Genomic DNA, 24,112 nt, shown 5'->3' with positions numbered 1-24,112 from the left:
GAAAACTACTATATAATGGCACGAGGTCTGTAGTATAAAATATCTTTCCAACAGGAGATAGAAGTGATATTGATAGCTTTAGACAATTAGAAATTAAAAATATAGATAGGATAGACAAACAGATGGAACATAGATAGATACGAGATAGAAATGTAAAAAAAGAGATATATATATAAGCTTGTATCAGATTGCATCTGTCAGCTCCCTCTTCTCTGCAGCTCCATCCTCCTCCTTCTTCGTTTAGCCTTCAGCTGACAGGATGGAGGAAGGCAGATTCAAATGCTTATATCTTCTGAACCCTGGCACCAAGAAACACAGTTGTGGTGTCATTTTACAGACAGCTAAAGTTACATCTGGGAGTGGGAGCTGTAGATGGAAATTATTCTCCCGACTGTACTTTTAACAGCGAATATCTCAATTTATGTGAGACCTAAAAAAAAAAAACAATTGTGTGATATTCAAGAGCAGATCATCCTCTATAAATGACACCAGAACTGTGTTTCTAGGTGCCACAGATCAGAAGCTATTGCGTTGTTTGCAACTAGGGATTTTTTTTCGGGGTAGGTCTGATTTTCGGAGAAATACAGTAGTTAGATAATTGATGGATATAAGATAGATAGAAGTGAGATCCTTATGACAAATTGCCTCCATCTAGTTGTTGGGAGTGCTGGTCTTGTGGTGCTCACATGGAAAACAGACTACAGACTCCGACCATTTTACCTTTCTTGGCTTTTTTCTGCAGTTTCAGGGTGTCTGATGACTTCTTCTTGATTTCTTGCCGAGCCTTTTTGTATTCTGGAAGATAAAGATAGTATTTTTTCTCTGCCCATTGGTTCACTCTCTACTAACGGTAATCTTCCGACTATTGGATTTTCAGTCGAAAATATATATAATATATATATATGAATGTTAGTGATTCAACGTCTTATCAAGCGGTTTTTGTTTCGTACTTTTTGATCTTGTGATCTTATTTTAAGGACCTCTAATGTCCATGTCCCCTCTGCGGGTCACCAAACTAAACCTGAAGAGCAGTAATAATGCCCCTTCGGAAAGGAAATGTCTCCACAATCTATTAAAGACTTTGGATAGTTAGAGTTACATCTTAAAGGCAGTGTCAGTGTATAGACACCCCCTTTATACCAAAACGGGGGCCAATGATGTTCTGTAATGACCACGATGGGCGCTGCCAAAAGCATTAGTTGTCAGTGGCTCTTCACTCTGGATTATAGAGCAGAACACCTCCACTTTATGATCTCCTGATGGGACAATCCCTTTAAATGGTTCCCAGTGCTAACCTTTAGCATGATCCTTGTCGAGCTGATTAGCCACCTTCTTCCATTCTTCCACCTGTTCTTGCAGCGGGTTGATCAGGCAGTCGATCAGAGCGCTGAAATGTACATAAAACAACAAAAAGGTCAATATAAAAGTGAGAAAGGTCCCCAAAACCAGACAACCCTTTAATGGTGAATAGTAGGAAGAGAAGAAGCCATACACTGGGAATCAGAGGGCAGACGTGAACACGGCAAGGCTTGCAGTCACGCGACCTGGGCTTCCTACAACAATGGCGCTATTGTCCTGGTGTTATTTCAGGATCATACACTCGTCATACGCTCACCGCGCTGTTTATCCTCCTGAACATAATCATACGGAGACGGCTATGCACAGCCGACGTGTAGGTGTTTGTTTGGAAACTACAAGGTAATTTCCATAATTTATGTTTGGATTGTGAGGGCGGAAAATGAAGCAAATCCAAGGATCTGAAAGCACGGAATATCGAGCCAAAGAGGAGCCGCGTGTTCCAGATTCTAGAATGTGAGACCTGGCAGCATGAACCTAGGTAGGTGTGTTGGGTGACACTGCTGTGGAGGTCAGTGCAGTCTTCCACCTATCCCTACAAGCCACGATCCCATGTCTACATCTCTACAATATTTGCTGTTTTTTGGTTTGATTGCAATACCAAGCACTAACCACTATACAATGTACAGCGCTGTGAACAGACCTCACCACTGGTCTAAAGGTTGACCAATGAGGTGCTAGGTGATGGACCCCCACGATAACTTATCCTTAGAGCACCTCCATCAAAGTGGTCTCAGGAGACTTGGTCCCAGTGGTCAGAACCAAAGGATATAAGATCTATTAGGTGATCCAATAAATGTCTGTGGCTGGAATATCTCTGGAAGTCCCATAATAGGGAATGGAGAGGCTGTGCATGCACGACCAGCTACTCCCTTTATATGGGGGTTCTTACATTCTCTATATCACAGGGGTCCTAGCAGTTGGACTTAATACCTGTATAGTGGAGAGCTAGAAGTCTGTGGCTGGAATATCTCTGGAAGTCCCATAATAGGGAATGGAGAGGCTGCGCATGCACGACCAGCTACTCCCTTTATATGGGGGTTCTTACATTCTCTATATCACAGGGGTCCTAGCAGTTGGACTTAATACCTGTATAGTGGAGAGCTAGAAGTCTGTGGCTGGAATATCTCTGGAAGTCGCATAGAAGGGAAAAGAGAGGCTGCGCATGCGCGACCAGCTACTCCCTTTATATAGGAGTTCTTACATTCTCTAGATTACAGGGGTACCAGCGGTTGACTCTAATGGACTTAATACCTGTATAATGGAGAGCTAGATGTATGTGGCTGGAGTACAAGTGAACTGATTGGCTGCGCAACCTTATGCTCCATTTATATGGGGGTTCTTGTATTCTCTATATGATACTGGTTCCAGCTGTCTGATTCTAAAGGTCCCAACAACAATATCTGATAGAGCGAAATGAACAAAGAGGCTGTGCATGTGCAACCAGCTACTCCATTTATGTCGGGGATCTCGTTTTCTCTGGATTACAGGGGTCCCAGCTGCTGGATTCCGATCAACTTAATGCCTAAATAGTGAAAAGCTAGAAGTCTTTAGCTGGAATATTTTCTGGCAATACCATAGAAGTGAACTGAGTGGCTGCGCATGCGTGACCATATGCCCCATTTATATGGGGGGTTCTTGCGTTCTCTAATTCATATGGGTCCAAGCCATTGACTCTGATCAACTTATTACCTATAAAGTGGAGAGATAGATGTCTGCAGATGGAATATCTCTGGCAGTCCAACAGAAGTGAATAGAGTGGCCGCACATGCGCAACCAAATGCTGCATTTACATAGGTGTTCTTGTATTCTCAAGACCATAGTGTTTCCAGCAGTCTGATTCTAATGTCTGTATCTGGAATTTCCCTGGCGGTCCCCTACAAAAGAATGCGCGACTGTATGCTTCATTTATAAGGGGGTTCTCATATTCTCTATATCATAGCGGTCCAAGCAATTAGACTGTAATGGACCTAAAACCTATATAGAGGAGAGCTAAATGTCTCTGCCTGGTTTTCCTCTAGTAGTCCCATAGAAAGGGAATGAAGTGGCTGCGCATGCACAACAAACTACTCGATTTATGTTGGGGGTTAATGCATTCTCTAGATTATAGGGGTCCCAGCTGTTGGATCTCGTTGTGCCCAATAACTATATAGTGGAGAACTAGATGTCAGTAGCTGAAGCAAGTCTACCAGTCCCATAGACGTGAATGGAACAACTGGACATGCGCAAGCGGCTACTCCATTTATGTCGGGAATCTTCCATTCTCGATGTCAGCAATCAAACATTGATGGATCTAACATCTACTTAGTGACAGGAATCCCTCGGCAGTCCCATAGCATAGAAGATAAAAGAGGGGCTGCGCATGCGCACGCAGCTGCTATATTCATTCTGTTCTCATAACTGGTCAGAGCCCTTGCAATCAGCAATCTCTTTCCCCTCCTAGGAACAGGAGTCAACTAAGTATAACTGTAATACCCCTTTGAGGACATATATTTATGATAACGATCAGCACTGACCTGGAGAACTGTCTGAGCTTGGACTCTATGCTGCGATGTCTCATACACATTCTGGTCAAAGCAGAACCGACTTCTCTTGTTGCGCCTAAGAGAGATTAAAGAATAAAAATAGATACATTTACGGTTATTCTGATATTAATCCATAAATTTAAGGAAGAAAAGAAGGTTTATTATATCGCAAAGCTCAAAAAACAAAGAGAACATTGATGGAGGGGGAAGCCCAGGACTGGGGCAGCCGCCAGCGATACAAAGACTCCTCACACCTTATTAGGGAAGGATCCTACAGGCAGAGGTAACGCTACATTCCTGGAAATTCTACACATCCTAGGAAATGAAGATTTGGGGTGCAATACTGTGACCCACCACACTGAGGCGCTGTTGTACTATAGCCGTATCATTGCACTGTAATGGTGTACTGGGTCTTTTTCCATGTCCGTCCCTTTAAAGGAGTTATTTCAAGTCAAAACACATTGATTGTGTGAAATCCATCATGATATGTGACAAGGCCGAGGTGACGTCTTATCCAGTAGATAAGTCGTGTGTGAATGCTGTCTGATAGTGGAGGGGGAAGCTAGAGAGGCCAAGTAAAGCACAGGCTATGTATGATTATTGCTCAGGATCAACCAGATCCGCCAAACCTGCCCACCAGCCAGATCCGCCAAACCTGCCCACCAGCCAGATCCGCCAAACCTGCCCACCAGCCAGATCCGACAAACTTGCCCACCAGCCAGATCCGCCAAACCTGCCCGCCAGCCAGATCCGCCAAACCTGCCCGCCAGCCAGATCCGCCAAACCTGCCCGCCAGCCAGATCCGCCAAACCTGCCCGCCAGCCAGATCCGACAAACCTTCCCACCAGCCAGATCCGCCAAACCTGCCCACCAACCAGATCCGCCAAACCTGCCCACCAACCAGATCCGCCAAACCTGCCCACCAACCAGATCCGCCAAACCTGCCCACCAGCCAGATCCGCCAAACCTGCCCACCAAGCAGATCCGCCAAACCTGCCCACCAAGCAGATCCGCCTAACCTGCCCACCAGCCAGATCCGCCTGACCTGCCCACCAGCCAGATCCGCCTGACCTGCCCACCAAGCAGATCCGCCTAACCTGCCCACCAGCCAAATCCGCCTGACCTGCCCACCAAGCAGATCCGCCAAACCTGCCCACCAAGCAGATCCGCCAAACCTGCCCACCAAGCAGATCCGCCAAACCTGCCCACCAAGCAGATCCGCCAAACCTGCCCACCAAGCAGATCCGCCAAACCTGCCCACCAAGCAGATCCGCCAAACCTGCCCACCAACCAGATCCGCCAAACCTGCCCATCAACCAGATCCGCCAAACCTGCCCATCAACCAGATCCGCCAAACCTGCCCATCAATCAGATCCGCCAAACCTGCCCATCAATCAGATCCGCCAAACCTGCCCATCAATCAGATCCGCCAAACCTGCCCATCAATCAGATCCGCCAAACCTGCCCATCAATCAGATCCGCCAAACCTGCCCATCAATCAGATCCGCCAAACCTGCCCATCAATCAGATCCGCCAAATCTGCCCATCAATCAGATCCGCCAAACCTGCCCACCAACCAGATTTGCCAAACCCCCCCACCAACCATCATCTCTAATTAATTGATTTTATACTCCAGTCAATTCCTATGAATTCCAGATTGCAGAATCTAACATCACATTGCTGCCCCCTATACATGTCGGCATCATTAAAGTGGAGATATTTCTCTAGTCACATCCAATCCTTAAACTTTACTCCTTCCCCTTTTTTTCTCATAATACAATATTCTCAGCTTTAATACAGAGAAGATGATACTACAGTCACATCCAAAGCTGCATTTAGAATGCTGAAATATTTCTGAAGGCTCCTGGTTGTATCTTTCATGCTCCTACTTGGTTATTTACTACATACAGTCTCCCTATGCAGTGTGGGAGATGATACTCCAGTCACATCAAAAGCTGCATTAAAAAATATTCTTTTTAGCTTCAATCTGTGCGATTTTATTTTTTTGTAGTTACATCCAAAGCTGCATATGGAAATGCAATTCATTTCTGCAAGGTTCAAGTCTAAAAAAATATATCCATATAATAGAATACTATTTTCTATTATGTAGGATGGGATGTATTTCTCCAGTCACACCCAGAGCTGCATTTATAATGCTGAAATATTCCTGAAGGCTCCTGACTGTGTCCTCCACACTTATCACATACAGTATCCTCCTCCGTTACACAATGTGGGAGATGATACTCCAGTCACAACCAAAGCTGCATTTAGAATTCCATTGGCTTCCGGTCAGCTCCAGGCTGCAGCGTATAACATGTTCTTAGTATCTAAGCATCTAGATAGCGGCACACAATCAGTTAAGGGTGTGATGCCTCCATGTGGAGACAATTACAGAACTCCCAGTATAAAGGGTCAATCCGACCACAAAGGAGAGAATCCTCCGGAATCCAATGGTTTCCCTTAATAACAGGTGGACAGAGAGCGACTATAAATGTTCAGGAAATGGAAGGCATCTTATAATTACAGAACCCGCACAGTCATTAGGGAGGTGCACCCTCTGCCAGGGCGGCACGGGTCACACTGGGGCTGAGATACAGGAATGTAACCGGATTATAGAGTTATAATAAGGAAGACGGAATGTTTTATAAACTCCGGAGCGATGAACAGGGTCCAGACGCCACCAGATGGAGGATTATTAATGTGCTGCCGTGGGATGTATGTTGTATCAACACTGGCACACAGGCGGGCACCGTGGGTGGCATAAAGTACTGCACACTAGATAAATCAGGGAGAATTATCACCATTCAGTGAGTTCTCTAATATGTATCTCATAGATATGTCCTTGACTTTGGGGGCAGCCCATGGGTGGCACTAGAGAGGCAGTTTTCACCTATAGGAAGCATTGTCAATATACAAGTAGCAGAATCCCCCCGAGGATATAGGATGCCAGGAAAGGGAGGCAGGAACCACTATGGCTGACAATTTGCCATATACTGCCTACATAGTGTCATGTACAGTACATATAATACCGCCATGTACTGCCTAGATAATACTGTCATGTACAGTACATATAATACCGCCATGTACTGCCTAGCTAATACTGTCATGTACAGTACATATAATACCGCCATGCACTGCCTAGATAATACTGCCATGTACAGTACATATAATACTGCCATGTACTGCCTACATAGCGGCATGTACAGTACATATAATACCGCCATATACTGCCTACATAGCGGCATGTACAGTACATATAATACCGCCATATACTGCCTACATAGTGTCATGTACAGTACATATAATACCGCCATATACTGCCTACATAGTGTCATGTACAGTACATATAATACCGCCATATACTGCCTACATAGTGTCATGTACAGTACATATAATACCGCCATATACTGCCTACATAGTGCCATGTACAGTACATAAAATACCACCATATACTGCCTACATAGCGGCATGTACAGTACATATAATACCGCCATACACTGCCTACAGAGCGTCATGTACAGTACATATAATACCGCCATATACTGCCTACATAGTGTCATGTACAGTACATATAATACCGCCATATACTGCCTACATAGCGTCATGTACAGTACATATAATACCGCCATATACTGTCTGTATAATTTGGTCATCTATAAAAGATACATTGCAACCATATTAAGCTTAACTGATTGTTGTATAACTGGCTGTATATCCAAATATTACTCCCTTAAGGACTATGTAATATACTGCCAAACAGTCCACATCTAATACTGCCGCACACTGTACTCATCACATTTTCTCATCTGTACATGTGAGGTGTCTATGGCGGACCCTTCCCCCCACCATCTATTCTCTGCAGCTCTAAATATACACAGATCAATTTCCGCATATAAATCCAGACCTACATTGAACTTTGACATCACCATGACAACAGATAAATCAATGGCCGTCATCTGACAGAATGTGATCAGCAACTCCACCTTCATCACATTGTCTACAAGAGGCAACATGTGAACAGCACTGAGTGCAGAATAGTGAGTGCAGCTCTGGGGTATAATAAATGATGTAACTCAGGATCAGTACAGGATAAGTAATGTCATGTATGTACACAGTGACTGCACCAGCAGCAGAATAGTGAGTGCAGCTCTGGAGTATAATACAGGATGTAACTCAGGATCAGTACAGGATAAGTAATATCACGTATGTACACAGTGACTGCACCAGCAGCAGCATAGTGAGTGCAGCTCTGGGGTATAATACAGGATGTAACTCAGGATCAGTACAGGATAAGTAATGTCATGTATGTACACAGTGACTGCACCAGCAGCAGAATAGTGAGTGCAGCTCTGGGGTATAATACAGGATGTAACTCAGGATCAGTACAGGATGAGTAATGTCATACATGTACACAGTGACTGCACCAGCAGCAGAATAGTGAGTGTAGCTCTGGGGTATAATACAGGATGTAACTCAGGATCAGTACAGGATAAGTAATGTCATGTATGTACACAGTGACTGCACCAGCAGCAGAATAGTGAGTGCAGCTCTGGGGTATAATACAGGATGTAACTCAGGATCAGTACAGGATAAGTAATGTCATGTATGTACACAGTGACTGTACCAGCAGCAGAATAGTGAGAGCAGCTCTGGGGTATAATACAGGATGTAACTCAGGATCAGTGCAGGATAAGTAATGTCATGTATGTACAGTGACTGCACCAGCAGCAGAATAGTGAGTGCAGCTCTGGAGTATAATACAGGATGTAACTCAGGATCAGTACAGGATAAGTAATGTCATGTATGTACACAGTGACTGCACCAGCAGCAGAATAGTGAGTGCAGCTCTGGAGTATAATACAGGATGTAACTCAGGATCAGTACAGAATAATTAATGTCATGTATGTACACAGTGACTGCACCGGCAGCAGAATAGTGAGTGCAGCTCTGGGGTATAATACATGATGTAACTCAGGATCAGTACAGGATAAGTAATGTCATGTATGTACACAGAGACTGCACCACCAGCAGCAGAATAGTGAGTGCAGCTCTGGAGTATAATACAGGATGTAACTCAGGATCAGTACAGGATAAGTAATGCCATGTATGTACACAGTGACTGCACCAGCAGCAGAATAGTGAGTGCAGCTCTGGAGTATAATACAGGATGTAACTCAGGATCAGTACAGGATAAGTAATGTCATGTATGTACACAGTGACTGCACCAGCAGCAGAATAGTGAGTGCAGCTCTGGTAGATCATGTAAATAATGTAATGTATTTAGTGATGAATCTAGTCTGAGTGACTACCAGTATCAGTACATGACAGTCTTTACTATGTACGTGGGTGATGCAGGTTTGGACTCTCCAGCTGATGTGGCTCCAGTATTTACCAGCAGGTAAGTTGCAGTTTGGTTATTGTTGAGGACAGGTAACAGGTTGTGTGTGGAGCGTGACCCCGGCAGCTCCTGTGTACACAGCTGTACTGTCTATGGGATGGGCAGAGGACGCCATCAGTAACTGCTGCAGGTTACATCCTCCTCTGCCATATTCCGGATATCTCCTGCCGAGGGCTCCGGGTCTTAGCGTTACTCTGCAATCCTCATATCTCATAGTTATATTTTGTATAATCTAAAACTTCTAGAGACGAATCTCTCTGCACACACAAAGTCTAATGGAAGTCATCTGCCAGCGCATGAATACAACATGACATTACACATTGGGGCACATTTACTTACCTGGTCCATTCGCGTTCCAGCGGCGGCTTCTCTGACGAGCGTTTGGGTCTTCCGGCGATTCATGAAGGTCCTGCGCCCGATGTCCACCAGGTGTCGCTGCTGCGCCGAAGTCTGATGAGGTGCCCCAGAGTTCATCGTCTTCATCGTGGTGCATGTGAGTATGGCCCGTGCGACCAATTTTTTTTTTAAATGCGGCGGTTTTTCCGAATCCGTCGGGTTACGGTTCGACCACGCCCCCCCAATTTCCGTCGCGTGCATGCCGGCGCCGATGTGCCAAAATCCCGGGGCAATTCAGGAAAAATCAACGCAAATCGGAAATATTCGGGTAACACGTCGGGAAAACGCGAATCGGGCGAAATGACCCCCAATGTATTCATCATAATATCACCGGTGTCTCTGCTGGTCCATTTCTCCCCTATAGAAGCCCCTGTAACTCTCTGCTCCGTGTTTATATGAAGATTATTGTGAATTATCTTTCTTCTTAGAAATATTTATTTAATCTTACAGAATAAACAGCTGGAAGGTAAAGGAATCCGTCATCAGCCGCACAGACATCACTACATAAACCATGCAGCAACTATATACAGATCTTTATCTAATCTAATAATCTAATATCTTTATAAAGAGTTACAGAACTGAATTACTCAATATTTTACACATAAAGGGCAGTATTATAGTAGTTATATTCCTGTACATAGGGGGCAGTATTATAGTAGTTATATTCTTGTACATAGGGGGCAGTATTATAGTAGTTATATTCTTGTACATCGGGGACAGTATTATAGTAGTTATATTCTTGTACATAGGGGACAGTATTATAGTAGTTATATTCTTGTACATAGGGGGCAGTATTATAGTAGTTATATTCTTGTACATCGGGGACAGTATTATAGTAGTTATATTCTTGCACATAGGGGGCAGTATTATAGTAGTTATATTCTTGTACATAGGGGGCAGTATTATAGTAGTTATATTCTTGTACATAGGGGGCAGTATTATAGTAGTTATATTCTTGTACATAGGGGGCAGTATTATAGTAGTTATATTCCTGTACATAGGTGGCAGTATTATAGTAGTTATATTCTTGTACATAGGGGGCAGTATTATAGTAGTTATATTCTTGTACATAGGGAGCAGTATTATAGTAGTTATATTCCTGTACATAGGGGGCAGTATTATAGTAGTTATATTCCTGTACATAGGGGGCAGTATTATAGTAGTTATATTCTTGTACATAGGGGGCAGTATTATAGTAGTTATATTCTTGTACATCGGGGACAGTATTATAGTAGTTATATTCTTGTACATAGGGGGCAGTATTATAGTAGTTATATTCTTGTACATCGGGGACAGTATTATAGTAGTTATATTCTTGCACATAGGGGGCAGTATTATAGTAGTTATATTCTTGTACATAGGGGGCAGTATTATAGTAGTTATATTCTTGTACATAGGGGGCAGTATTATAGTAGTTATATTCTTGTACATAGGGGGCAGTATTATAGTAGTTATATTCCTGTACATAGGTGGCAGTATTATAGTAGTTATATTCTTGTACATAGGGGGCAGTATTATAGTAGTTATATTCTTGTACATAGGGAGCAGTATTATAGTAGTTATATTCCTGTACATAGGGGGCAGTATTATAGTAGTTATATTCCTGTACATAGGGGGCAGTATTATAGTAGTTATATCCCTGTACATAGGGGGCAGTATTATAGTAGTTATATTCTTGTACATAGGGGGCAGTATTATAGTAGTTATATTCTTGTACATAGGGGGCAGTATTATAGTAGTTATATTCTTGTACATAGGGGGCAGTATTATAGTAGTTATATTCTTGTACATAGGGGGCAGTATTATAGTAGTTATATTCCTGTACATAGGGGGCAGTATTATAGTAGTTATATTCTTGTACATAGGGGGCAGTATTATAGTAGTTATATTCTTGCACATAGGGGGCAGTATTATAGTAGTTATATTCTTGCACATAGGGGGCAGTATTATAGTAGTTATATTCTTGTACATAGGGGGCAGTATTATAGTAGTTATATTCTTGTACATAGGGGGCAGTATTATAGTAGTTATATTCTTGTACATAGGGGGCAGTATTATAGTAGTTATATTCTTGTACATAGGGGGCAGTATTATAGTAGTTATATTCTTGTACATAGGGGGCAGTATTATAGTAGTTATATTCCTGTACATAGGTGGCAGTATTATAGTAGTTATATTCTTGTACATAGGAAGCAGTATTATAGTAGTTATATTCTTGTACATAGGAGGCAGTGTTATAGTAGTTATATTCTTGTACATAGGGGGCAGTATTATAGTAGTTATATTCTTGTACATAGGGGGCAGTATTATAGTAGTTATATTCTTGTACATAGGGGGCAGTATTATAGTAGTTATATTCTTGTACATAGGGGCAGTATTATAGTAGTTATATTCCTGTACATAGGGGGCAGTATTACAGTAGTTATATTCTTGTACATAGGGGGCAGTATTATAGTAGTTATATTCTTGTACACAGGGGGCAGTATTATAGTAGTTATATTCTTGTACATAGGGGGCAGTATTATAGTAGTTATATTCCTGTACATAGGAGGCAGTATTATAGCAGTTATATTCTTGTACATAGGGGGCAGTATTATAGTAGTTATATTCTTGTACACAGGGGGCAGTATTATAGTAGTTATATTCTTGTACATAGGGGGCAGTATTATAGCAGTTATATTCTTGTACATAGGGGGCAGTATTATAGTAGTTATATTCCTGTACATAGGGGGCAGTATTATAGTAGTTATATTCTTGTACATAGGGGCAGTATTATAGTAGTTATATTCTTGTACATAGGGAGCAGTATTATAGTAGTTATATTCTTGTACATAGGGGCAGTATTATAACAGGAGAAGTGTGAGCACATTACCTGGAGCCTGGGAACAAGACTGCACAAGTTCTCACTGGTTTTCTATCTGTCTGGAAACTACAAGGTTATGTAAGATGAGATTGTGAGTGTAGCCCTATCACATGATTGTAGAGGACACAGTGAATTCTCTGATGTGGTAGCAAATGTTACGGCCACTTCAAATATCAAGGCCGGGTTTAATGTAAGCGATTAATGTGCTGTGAGCTGAGCTATGGGGAGGTCTCAGCAGTTCAAGGAGAGGACTGGAGGTTGTATCAGGCAGCTATACACCAGGATGGAGCAGGGACTGAATATGACAGGGACGGGCACCTGCTTGTGACAACAATCTCGGCACGGAAATGTCTGGATTCTAGTATCATCTACATTTATTTATATATGTGATACCTGGACAGTAAAGGATTTGTATCTTTACACCTCGAAAACTATGAAGACAATGTGAAAAATGCATTTATATTCTCAGATTGAAGTTTCTCCAGGAGCAATGGGGTTTTTTTCCTCACACTGCTGTGCTCTTAGTTCACTGCACTGCTTCACAACCTCTGTTTTGAATAAAAGCTGTAGCAGGCTTCTGGATGAACACTGCAGCAGTCACTCACAGCAATGAAAAGATGCAGTGGAGCCCTTTAATTCAGTGTGTTCAGAGCACAGCAGTGTGAGGACACCCCCCTCCCCTCCAGTGCAATTGGAGAACTCAATCTTTATAATTAGACACTGAGCTCATTAAATACTGTACGTGTATGAGCAGTATACAGAACATTCCTTGGCTCCCTCTAGTGGTGGATACAAGGTAACATAATTTTATCATTTACCTTTGTGCTGGGGATTTGGAGTTCTGTAGTGAAACATGTAACTCTGTTTGGGCTGGACAATTTCTTGGAGAGGGTCACAATAATAAGGCTAATATTACCAATCATTTTAATTCATCTTTTCCAACCAAAATATGGATGGACAATCGGATCCTCTAATCCATCCGTAATCCCAGTGCCTCAATCTATGCGCGCGATCAGCAGAGTGAGACGCTACTTACGGTAATTGGTGTTTTACCAGCAAGCGTGGCTCAGATTCTAGGAATTGACTTCACTGCTGGGAATATTCCAGCTACTGGAACACAATCCAAAGCCGCGGATATTGTGCAACGATAAAGAACATTTCACCATAACACCCTCCACCGGGGCCAACTCGCGCACCCCGCAACGTAGCCACCTCGAGCACCCCGCAACGGAGTCACCTCGCGCACCCCGCAACGGAGTCACCTCGCGCACCCCGCAACGGAGCCACCTCGAGCACCCCGCAACGGAGCCACCTCGAGCACCCAGCAACGGGGCCACCCAGCAACGGGACCACCCCACAACGGAGCCACCCCGCAACGGAGCCACCCCGCAACGGAGCCACCCCGCAACGGAGCCACCCCGCAACGGAGCCACCCCGCAACGGAGCCACCCCGAGCACCCCGCACTGGGATGACCTCACACACCCTGCACTATAGGCCTTTGTGCTGCCATAGCAGCTTTAAGTCCATGAAGTCTTACTCTTCTCTCTTACACTATACTATGTCAGTATGTACTGAACCCCTAGTATTAAATTCATGTGTTAGTGCAATCAGGTTGCATCCGGTTCCACGTCCCACGTCATTGTATCGCAATCCAAAAAGTCATCCGGCTTAGAGACCAAAGGCCGTGACAACAAGCCTTGAGATAATGAATGCACAGCAGGCGGTAATTTATCTAATGGGGGGAACATACACAAAGTGTAATGTACTTATGTAGCCACAGGGTAGAGTCCACGTGCCGCAGCCTCCAGGCCTCGCAGGTACCATCAGGGGACCTAAATCCCCCATGGGCTTTAAGCTTCCATAATTGACATGTAATCAGATTAATTTTGAGAGGTCATAAATAATCTAGAGACGCAGAACAGGAGGGAAATCCTGAGGTCCAGGTATCCAGGACGTGATCTCTCTGGTATAAGGTCCTGGGTCACTTGAAGGGTATGTTGACCTTACACTACTACAGATACTGTAAGGTATTGTCCCTGGAAAGATGTGTCATCAGATCTTTGTGTTTGTTGTTAGTAGCAGCAGGACTGTGATATATAGATTTATATTCCAGGATTTTGATCATCTACATGCACCAGGGTGTGTCCTCACACTGCTGTGCTATTTGCTCACTGCACTCAGTGTCAGGTATTGTCACTGGGGAGATGTTTAATAATACCTCTGTGGATGTTGATAGTAAAAGTAAGACTACAAAATATGGATTCCAGGTTTTGAGTTTCTCCAGGTGTATTAGAGGGGGGGGGGGGGGTGTCCTCACACTGCTGTGCTCTGTGTTCATTAGAGAGTTAGAAATTGTCCCTGTAGAGATATGTAATCATACCTTTGTGTATGTTGTTAGTAGCAGCAGGACTGTGAAATATTGATGTATATGCAGGATTTTATCTTCTCCAAGTGCACTGGGGGTGTGTCCTCACACTGCTGTGTTCTTTCCTCACTGCAGAAAACTTTAGGTATCGTCTCTGGAGATCTTTGTATTTATGCTCGGGAGTATGTAGTTAGTAGCAGCAGGACTGTGTAATATGGATTTATATTCCAGGATCATAGTTTCTCCAAGTGCGCTGGGGAAATGTCCTCACACTGCTGTGTTCTTAGCTTAGATACTCCACCGCCTTTCCTCTCTGACTGTTTTAGTATTCACCCACAAACCTACTACACCTTTCATCCACAGCACAAAGGGGGGATCATGGCAGCTCAATGCAGAGAGTTAAGAACACATCAGTGCGAGGACACATGCACAAACAGTCCTGCTGCTACTAACAACACATATATAGGTATGATTACACATCTCTGCAGGGACAATACCTATCACCGCCTGCAGTTTTGCACACTGCATGTTCCATAGTTGACCTCCGATGGCCGCTATGTGACTTGCTCAATCCTCTGGAGTAGGTGGACGTGGTCAGCTGACATGAAATTGTGGCCATTAGGTGGCAGTGTGGAGCCTGCGCTTTACTATAGTTATATTAAAGTTGTATTCATTATGTAGGGAAACGCTGACCTAGAAACTAACTCTGCACTAAAGATCTCAGTGAATGGGTCCAGATATTTGCCCTCCATATTGATATTTAGGAAGACGGGTAAAGTAAGGCGACACTTAAAGGGGCATGTGCGCCAGTCTTAAAGAGTCTTTCTTTGTGTAGCAGAAATGTCAAGGTCTAAACATAAGAAGGTTTCAACGAAGAGAAGGTTAAGAGGAGCCGTCCGCCCTACAAGACGCGGCGGGAAGACAATCTCTGACAGCTGGCTCGGGAGATTTCATTCGCCTGAAAGCATTCGACAACAATTACTTGGCGCAGGGGGAGCGGGCGGCTACAAAGCGTGCCCACTCAGCCGTCCTGCCCCCCAGCCACACGCAGGTCAGCAGTATCATCCATTAAACCATCCCATGTCCTGCAGGAACACTCACTGCAACCGAGTGGCCTGGATTCTGCTGGAACACGCCGCATTAACCCTTTCCCCTTGCGCCATTCCCACTATTGTTCAGCTGCAAAGGGTTTAGCTCAAAATAACGTACATACACATATATACTGCAGAGATTCAAAAGATTACTTTAAAGAGACATGCGGATACTAGCAGATATAGCAAGGGTTAATACCAAATCATTGCTGACATCTTTCCAAAACAGCGCCACTCCTGTTCACAGGTCATGTGTGGTACTGCACCTTGGACCTGTTTGCTTCGGTGAAGTTGAGCTGCAATACCAGATGTAACCTAATCGATAAGTGTGGAGCTGTTTCCAGGATGAAATGGTAATGTAGTATAATAAAAGTCACTATCACTATCCCTTTAAGAAGAGGTTGGCCAACGTTTTATTTCTTTATAGCTACAGCTCATCTCGGTTATATCGTCACATTCTGATTTTTATAAAAGAGGACCCCCATACTTCACCTCTCCTGTGGAGGCACTGCAGGGGAATTGTGTAATACTTCACCTATTTTGTGGAAGCACTGCAGTGGAATTGTGTAATACTTCACCTCTCCTGTGGAGGCACTGCAGGGAAAATGTGTAGTACTTCACCTCTCCTGTGGAGGCACTGCAGGGGAATTGTGTAATACTTCACCTCTCCTGTGGAGGCACTGCAGGGAAATTGTGTAATGCCTCCTGTCTCCTGCGGAGGCACTGCAGGGAAATTGTGTAATACTTCACCTCTCCTATGGAGGCACTGCAGGGAAAATGTGTAATACTTCACCTCTCCTGTGGAGGCACTACAGGGGAATTGTGTAATACTTCACCTCTCCTGTGGAGGCACTGCAGGGGAATTGTGTAATACTTCACCTCTCCTATGGAGGCACTGCAGTGGAATTGTGTAATACTTCACCTCTCCTGTGGAGGCACTGCAGGGGAATTGTGTAATACTTCACCTCTCCTATGGAGGCACTGCAGGGAAAATGTCTAATACTTCACCTCTCCTGTGGAGGCACTGCAGGCGAATTCTGTAATACTTCACCTCTCCTGTGGAGGCACTGCAGGCAAATTGTGTAATACTTCACCTCTCCTATGGAGGCACTGCAGGGAAAATGTGTAATACTTCACCTCTCCTGTGGAGGCACTACAGGGGAATTGTGTAATACTTCACCTCTCCTATGGAGGCACTGCAGGGAAAATGTCTAATACTTCACCTCTCCTGTGGAGGCACTGCAGGCGAATTCTGTAATACTTCACCTCTCCTGTGGAGGCACTGCAGGCAAATTGTGTAATACTTCACCTCTCCTATGGAGGCACTGCAGGGAAAATGTGTAATACTTCACCTCTCCTGTGGAGGCACTACAGGGGAATTGTGTAATACTTCACCTCTCCTGCGGAGGCACTGCAGGGGAATTGTGTAATACTCCACCTCTCCTATGGAGGCACTGCAGGGGAATTGTGTAATACTTCACCTCTCCTGTGGAGGCACTGCAGGGGAATTGTGTAATACTTCACCTCTCCTGTGGAGGCACTGCAGGGGAATTGTGTAATACTTCACCTCTCCTGTGGAGGCACTGCAGGGAAAATGTGTAATACTTCACCTCTCCTGTGGAGGCACTGCAGGGGAATTGTGTAATACTTCACCTCTCCTGTGGAGGCACTGCAGGGAAAATGTGTAATACTTCACCTCTCCTGCGGAGGCACTGCAGGGGAATTGTGTAATACTCCACCTCTCCTATGGAGGCACTGCAGAGGAATTGTGTAATACTCCACCTCTCCTGTGGAGGCACTGCAGGCAAATTCTGTAATATTTCACCTCTCCTATGGAGGCACTGCAGGGAAAATGTGTAATATTTCACCTCTCCTGTGGAGGCACTGCAGGCGAATTCTGTAATACTTCACCTCTCCTGTGGAGGCACTGCAGGTGAATTATGTAATACTTCACCTCTCCTGTGGAGGCACTGCAGGTGAATTATGTAATACTTCACCTCTCCTATGGAGGAACTGCAGGCAATTGTGTAATACTTCACCTCTCCTGTGGAGGCACTACAGGGGAATTGTGTAATACTTCACCTCTCCTGTGGAGGCACTGCAGGGGAATTGTTTAATACTTCACCTCTCCTGTGGAGGTACTGCAGGGGAATTGTGTAATACTTCACCTCTCCTGTGGAGGCACTGCAGGGAAATTGTGTAATGCCTCCTGTCTCCTATGGAGGCACTGCAGGGGAATTGTGTAATGCCTCCTGTCTCCTGAAATTGTGTAATGCCTCCTGTCTCCTGCGGAGGCACTGCAGGGAAATTGTGTAATGCCTCCTGTCTCCTGCGGAGGCACTGCAGGGTAATTGTGTAATATTTCACCTGTCCAGAATAGGGACTGCAGGAAATCAAACATTTGCTACTTGCTTCTCACTGCCTATTGCCATCCAATTCTTAGAGAACTCCCCCTCAAAAATAATAGGTTACAACTAAACTAGGGGAGCCCCTGAGGTCTGCTTTACCCATATAATCCCCACCAATCAGGGAGGGCACTGCTCTCGCCTGTCAGTAAATTTACCCACAGCATTGTTATTCACGTCAAGTTTTTTTCCAAAATGTAACAATCATTTAATGCAGAAGACCCCGGGGCGCCCCCGCACCCTCATCCAGATGGAAATCTATGTCAGCGCACACGAGAGGCACACACGCGATGGCCACCGCCGGGGAGGGCAATTAGCCTACTAGTGCGGTTTTGGACGACGAGATCAAAATCTTACGCTTGAAGGAAATTCATAGAGACAAAGCAAAAGAAGACGTCGTCTCCGCAGATGGCACCCTGGAGGGAACAAAGCCCGTGACATTGGGCCGCAGGGCGAGTAAGTATTCGCGCTGACATTGTGTACGGTAGGGACTGTAATAGAGTTTTATTCGTAGCCATTTAGGTCATGAATTTTAAGACTATTCCGAGAATCCTATTCTAAGGGAACGTTCCATCAGAAATAAACTAGTCGCTACATTTATAAAAATAACTGCCACATAAGAGACCAATCAAAAGAGCCGAAAGATATTTGAATAACTGTGATTCAGGACTTCCTGCTTCAGAACAGTAAAAGGTGTCATGTGACCTTTCTTACCTCTGCCGATTGGCTGTGAGGACAAACAGTAGGAGGATTTTGGTTATAGTAAGGTCAGGTTCCCTTTAAGAAATTGTGAATTCTGCGCGGTAACTTACAGCAGATAATTCCCCGTGTTTTGTCGGGGACGCAGCTGCTCAGTGACTGTTCTGGAGGACGCAGAATAATAAATGATCGCTGGGATCTATAAATAACAATGTAATGTAGAATATACAGGACTTCAGATTCCCGCACAGCTGCTCCCCCATCCCACACAGACAGGTGCCCGGCCCGTCTGCATTCCCGGGGCCCCTGGCACATGACGGACGGGTCCTACTGACAACATTTTCCCTCATAGGGGTCCTGCATTCCTGGCTTGTAACTCAGTATAGACAAGTATTTTAGGCAGAGATCAGGGATCACGGTCCTAGCCATGAAGTTGTCCTTGTAGTTGATGTAGATGAATCCATTATTTCACCAGAAGATCAGATTTTTAAGTGTTTCAGCTCCTATAGAGATGCTTTGATTTTTCTAGCATGTCCCTCACAGGCTGCCATAGGGTCATCACGCGGAGATCGGGGGCTGGTTGTCTGGTTGTCTCTGTGACTATATAATAGTTCCATATCCACATTCAGTAGGTTTATTGTACCAACCCTCACCATGTATTATATCAGCCCTAGTATCTGACCATTATAATCCTCTCTACTGTCAGAAAATAGGTGCTGGAGCAGAGGAGGGGTCAGAAGTGTTCAGAAGATTTAGCATAACACATGCCCCCTATTCTAGCTCCTCCTCTCTGACAGTGGAGAGGATGATAATGATCAGATAACAATATCTTGGCAACCATAAAGAGAAAGAAAGAAAATTAAGTGCCCCCCGAATATATGAAGCAACCTCTGCCACATGATATGTTCATCTCCACATGTGTGAGGAAAAGGGGTCTTTAAAGGGATCTTTAAAGGGGTCTTCTGGTAATATGACCATTCAAATAGCATTTGGAGGCGCAATGCGGTATATTCTCTGTTTACCAATCACAGCGCCATACACTGTATAGTGGTTGTGCTTGGTATTACAGCATAAATGTGACGTCAGAGCTGGGAAGAGGAATCTTGGTGGAGATTCTGGTTTTCAGACCCTTTTCTATCCAAGATCGATGACTTATCCTTTACACGTAGTCGCCTCAAACCTTAGAGACATAACAGAGTTGAATTTGTTATAGGCACAACGTAGGTCTGCAATGTATGCCGCCACATCTGAGGCTACTCTGTGTTCCCATAATCCTATAGGCACGGAGTGTTGGGAACAGAAGCCCCTTGCGGTTACCAGGCAACCATTGACGTAATTGAATTCGTACGAGCGGTCAGAACACGGCGGGAATGGATTCCATTTCTGCTGGTAATGGTTATTAGCTACATTGAGTGCAAATATTTCAGACAAGGGGCGGGATAACAGGGCGCACGTCCAATGACACCCGGCGGAGCATGAACACCGATTGATTTGGGAAATTACTATACACTCATAGCCAGGCTCCGCACATCCGATGTGGCCATGAATATTATCAGAGAGCATCTGCTCCATACCTAACACTACATCATTACCATAATATATGCATTGCCTGCGTGTGGAAGCTATAAAGATGTGACTGCAACCATGGGAATTGATCAGGAATGTACAGAACTGAGAAAACATGGCCGCCCTCACGCAAACACAGCACCGACCCGGTTTGCAGGATTTTTAATACAATCTCATTCATCTCCGCTAAGCTGCCATACCAGATATGGCCTACGTACAGAGGTGGCGCTGTTTTTGTAAATGAAAGGATATGGCTTGGAAGAAAATTTCCCCAAATATAGCAAAACTGCAGCCAGTGTTAGGTATTGTCCCTGAAGAGATGTGTAATTAGAACCTTGTGTATGGTGTTATTAGCAGCAGGACTGTGAAACATGGGTTTGTATTACAGGATTGTAGCTTCTCCAAGTGCACTGGGGGCGTGTCCTCACACTGCTGTGCTCTGTGCTCTCTGCAGCCAGTGTTCGGTATTGTCACTGAAGAAATGTGTAATTAGACCTTTGTGTATGGTGTTATTAGCAGCAAGACTATGATATATGAATTTATATTCCAGGATTGTAGCTTCTCCAAGTGTCCTGGGGGCGTGTCCTCACACTGCTGTGCTATAAGCTCTCTGCAGAGAGTGTTAGCTATTGTCCCTGAGCAGATGTGTAATTAGACCTTTGTGTTTGGCGTTAGTAGAAGCAGGATTGTAAAATATGGATTTATATTCCAGAATTGTAGGGGTATGTCCCCACACTGCAGTGCTCTGTGTTCTCTGCAGCCAGTGTTAGGTACTGTCCCTAGTGAAATGTGTAATCATACCTTTGTGTATGGTGTTAGTAGCAGCAGTATTGTGATATATGGATTTAAATTCCAGGATTGGTGCTTCTCCAAGTGCATTGGGAGGGTGTTCTCACACTGCTGTGCTCTATACTCCCTGCAGGCAGCGTTAACTAATGTCCCTGGAGATCTGTGTAATCATATCTTTGTGTATGTAAGTGGCAGCAAGACTGTAAAATATGGCTTTATATTACAAGATCGTAGCTTCTTCCATTACAATGAGGGCTGTGTCCTCACACTGCTGTGCTCTCAGCTCTCTGTAATAAGCTTCTCCAAAGCCCCTCTCCTTGAGTGACTTCTGTAGTATCCAACCAGAACCTCTTAAACTTTTAACTCAAGGTAGCAGTTGTGAAATGGATCAAAAGCAGTGAAATAAGTGCACAGCAGTGTGAGGACAGTGCCCATTGGCTAAAACTACTGAAAGACTTGCTACAATTATTTGCCGTCTTTCTGTCGTGTAGAGTTCATGATGAGATCAGCACGCACAGAGTTAAATCATTAAATACTTGACTTCCGTGACACCCCCTTCCCCATCCTCAATCCAAGCTCCTGGAACCAAATCCTATTACTTATCGACAGGTCGAGCTGAGAAACCAAACAGGAGCCTCAATACAAAGAGACGGCTCAAACCTAGAAACTGCTGACGCCTTCAGTCCCTTTCTTCTAATTAACCCCTTGCTGCCCCCAGGCATGCAAAATGCTGCGATGTTACATAAAGAAACGTATAGACCGACCACATCCGACATCAAACGTGATAGATGAAAGGAGGCAGATCCATAGATACCTGGAATAATACATTCAATAGATGAAAGGGACCACATCTACACAAGGACACGGGGACATGTCACCCATGTGGGGTCTTTTGTATTTCACTCCTTTTATTGCATGATGGGAGACTAATTGAGATACAGAGGGGCCACAGAGCCGAGACGTGGGCTAGAATGACCTGGCCGAGGCTTCCAGGAGGCACAATGATACCTCATATCCAGGAGAGGCATAATAGAGATGTGCTACGTTTTGATTTTTTTAGCATGGCCCTCGCAGGCTACCATAGATAACTAGGAGAAGTCACAAAAAGATCAGAGACGATGTTTTTTCTATGACCCTGACCCAATTATAGCTTCATTATATTATGGATATCATGTTCTGTCACATGACCAATGGACATGAAGTCTCCCTCAGGTGAATGGGGCCACTATACCCAAATAATAAGTTTCTATCTCACCCTATGTGCTTTATTCACAGCAGTACAGGTTATTACTTCTTTATAATATCCTATATTGTCCTGCCGATGCATCTGATTGAGAGAGAGAAAAGAAAAAGGAACAGAGAAACTACTGGACCTAAAAGTAAGTTTCTATCTAAACCGAAGTGCTTTACTGACATCTATACAATACACTACTTTCCAATGACATTGTATATATGATCCCGCTGATGCTTCTGAGTGAAATAGATTAAATAGATCAACCACACAAAGTCCCACTTAGGTGAAAGTTGCTGGGCTGCAATACCAAGCACAGCCACTATAGACAAATAATAAGTTTCTATCTCACCCCAAGTGCTTTATTCACACTAATACAGGTTATTACTTCTTTATAATCTCCTATACTGTCTTGCCGATGCATCTGATTGACAGAGGAAAGACAGAGGAACATAGAAACTACTGGACATAATAGTAAGTTACTATCTTACCTGTAGTGCTTTATTGACATCTGTACAATACAATACTACACTATAACATTGTATATGATCCTGCTGATGCTTCTGAGTGAAGGATGATTGATGGATCAATGACAAAAAATCTCACTTAGGTAAATGGCACTGAGCAGCAATACCTAGCACAGCCACTATACACAAATAATACGTTTCTATCTCACCCTAAGTGCTCTATTCATGCCAGCACAGTTCATTACTTCTTTATAATGTCTCAAATTATCATGCTGATGTATCTGATGGAGAGAGGAAAGTTACAGCACTAAGCTTCTATCTTACCCAAAGTGCTTTAGTGATATCTGTCCAATGTAGTACTTCCCTATAACATCCTATTTGATCCTGCTGACGCTGCTCAATGATGGATGGATTGACGATTGATGGATCATTGTGGCAGGTGAATGGTGCAGAGCTGCAATACCAAAAACTAGCACTTTACACTGCACGGCACTGTCCTTGATGAGACCACAGGGATCATTGAGTTCTGGCAATCGGCCTGCACCAATCTCAAATCGTTGACCAATCCTAACGATCAATATCCTCATCTACACTGCAGATATGTAGAAGCAATAGACATAAATTTGACCCCTTTAAGAGTCATTATGCTGCAAGGAAGTTAGGGTCTTATTTTTAGAATTTCTAGGGCGAAGGATCCACAATCCGGGAGGGGAGGGGAGTGACATCTGCCTCATGTAATGTCCTAGAAAATATAAAAATACATCCGAAAAACCACAGAGTTGAGTCGCCAGAATGAACGCAGCCTAATGTTTACAGAGAACGGGCGAGATTTTTATTAAATATGCAAATTTCCAATATGTGCCCTCTAGTTATTTAGTGGGAATATGTCTGGGTAAGACAAACCTGACAGCCAGAGACATCTGCTCAAGGTTATCTGCCAGAGGATGCCTCTCCGCTCCT

At 44.1% G+C, this 24,112-nt stretch overlaps 1 protein-coding gene and 1 long non-coding RNA gene across 5 annotated transcripts in view; one reads left to right on the top strand and one right to left on the bottom strand.

The window, feature by feature from the left end:
- MTSS1 (MTSS I-BAR domain containing 1) overlaps nt 1-24,112 on the bottom strand; it is a 112,346-nt gene that overhangs the window by 19,879 nt on the left and 68,355 nt on the right. For all 4 annotated transcript variants that reach the window (XM_072151211.1, XM_072151213.1, XM_072151212.1 and 1 more), the window contains exons 4-6: nt 3,873-3,957; nt 1,296-1,387; nt 721-795 (exon numbers count right to left, since the gene is read on the bottom strand). In XM_072151211.1, the coding sequence (XP_072007312.1) occupies nt 721-795; nt 1,296-1,387; nt 3,873-3,957 (252 nt within the window). The remainder of the gene's footprint in view (nt 1-720; nt 796-1,295; nt 1,388-3,872; nt 3,958-24,112) is intronic.
- LOC140132435 (uncharacterized) overlaps nt 1,606-24,112 on the top strand; it is a 41,197-nt gene continuing 18,690 nt past the window's right edge. The window contains exon 1 of the long non-coding RNA XR_011855654.1: nt 1,606-1,837. This is a non-coding gene — a long non-coding RNA (uncharacterized lncRNA). The remainder of the gene's footprint in view (nt 1,838-24,112) is intronic.

Source organism: Engystomops pustulosus, chromosome 5, assembly GCF_040894005.1.
Source record: "Engystomops pustulosus chromosome 5, aEngPut4.maternal, whole genome shotgun sequence".
NCBI lineage: Eukaryota > Metazoa > Chordata > Amphibia > Anura > Leptodactylidae > Engystomops > Engystomops pustulosus.
This window is presented reverse-complemented; position numbering and strand designations above follow the sequence as displayed.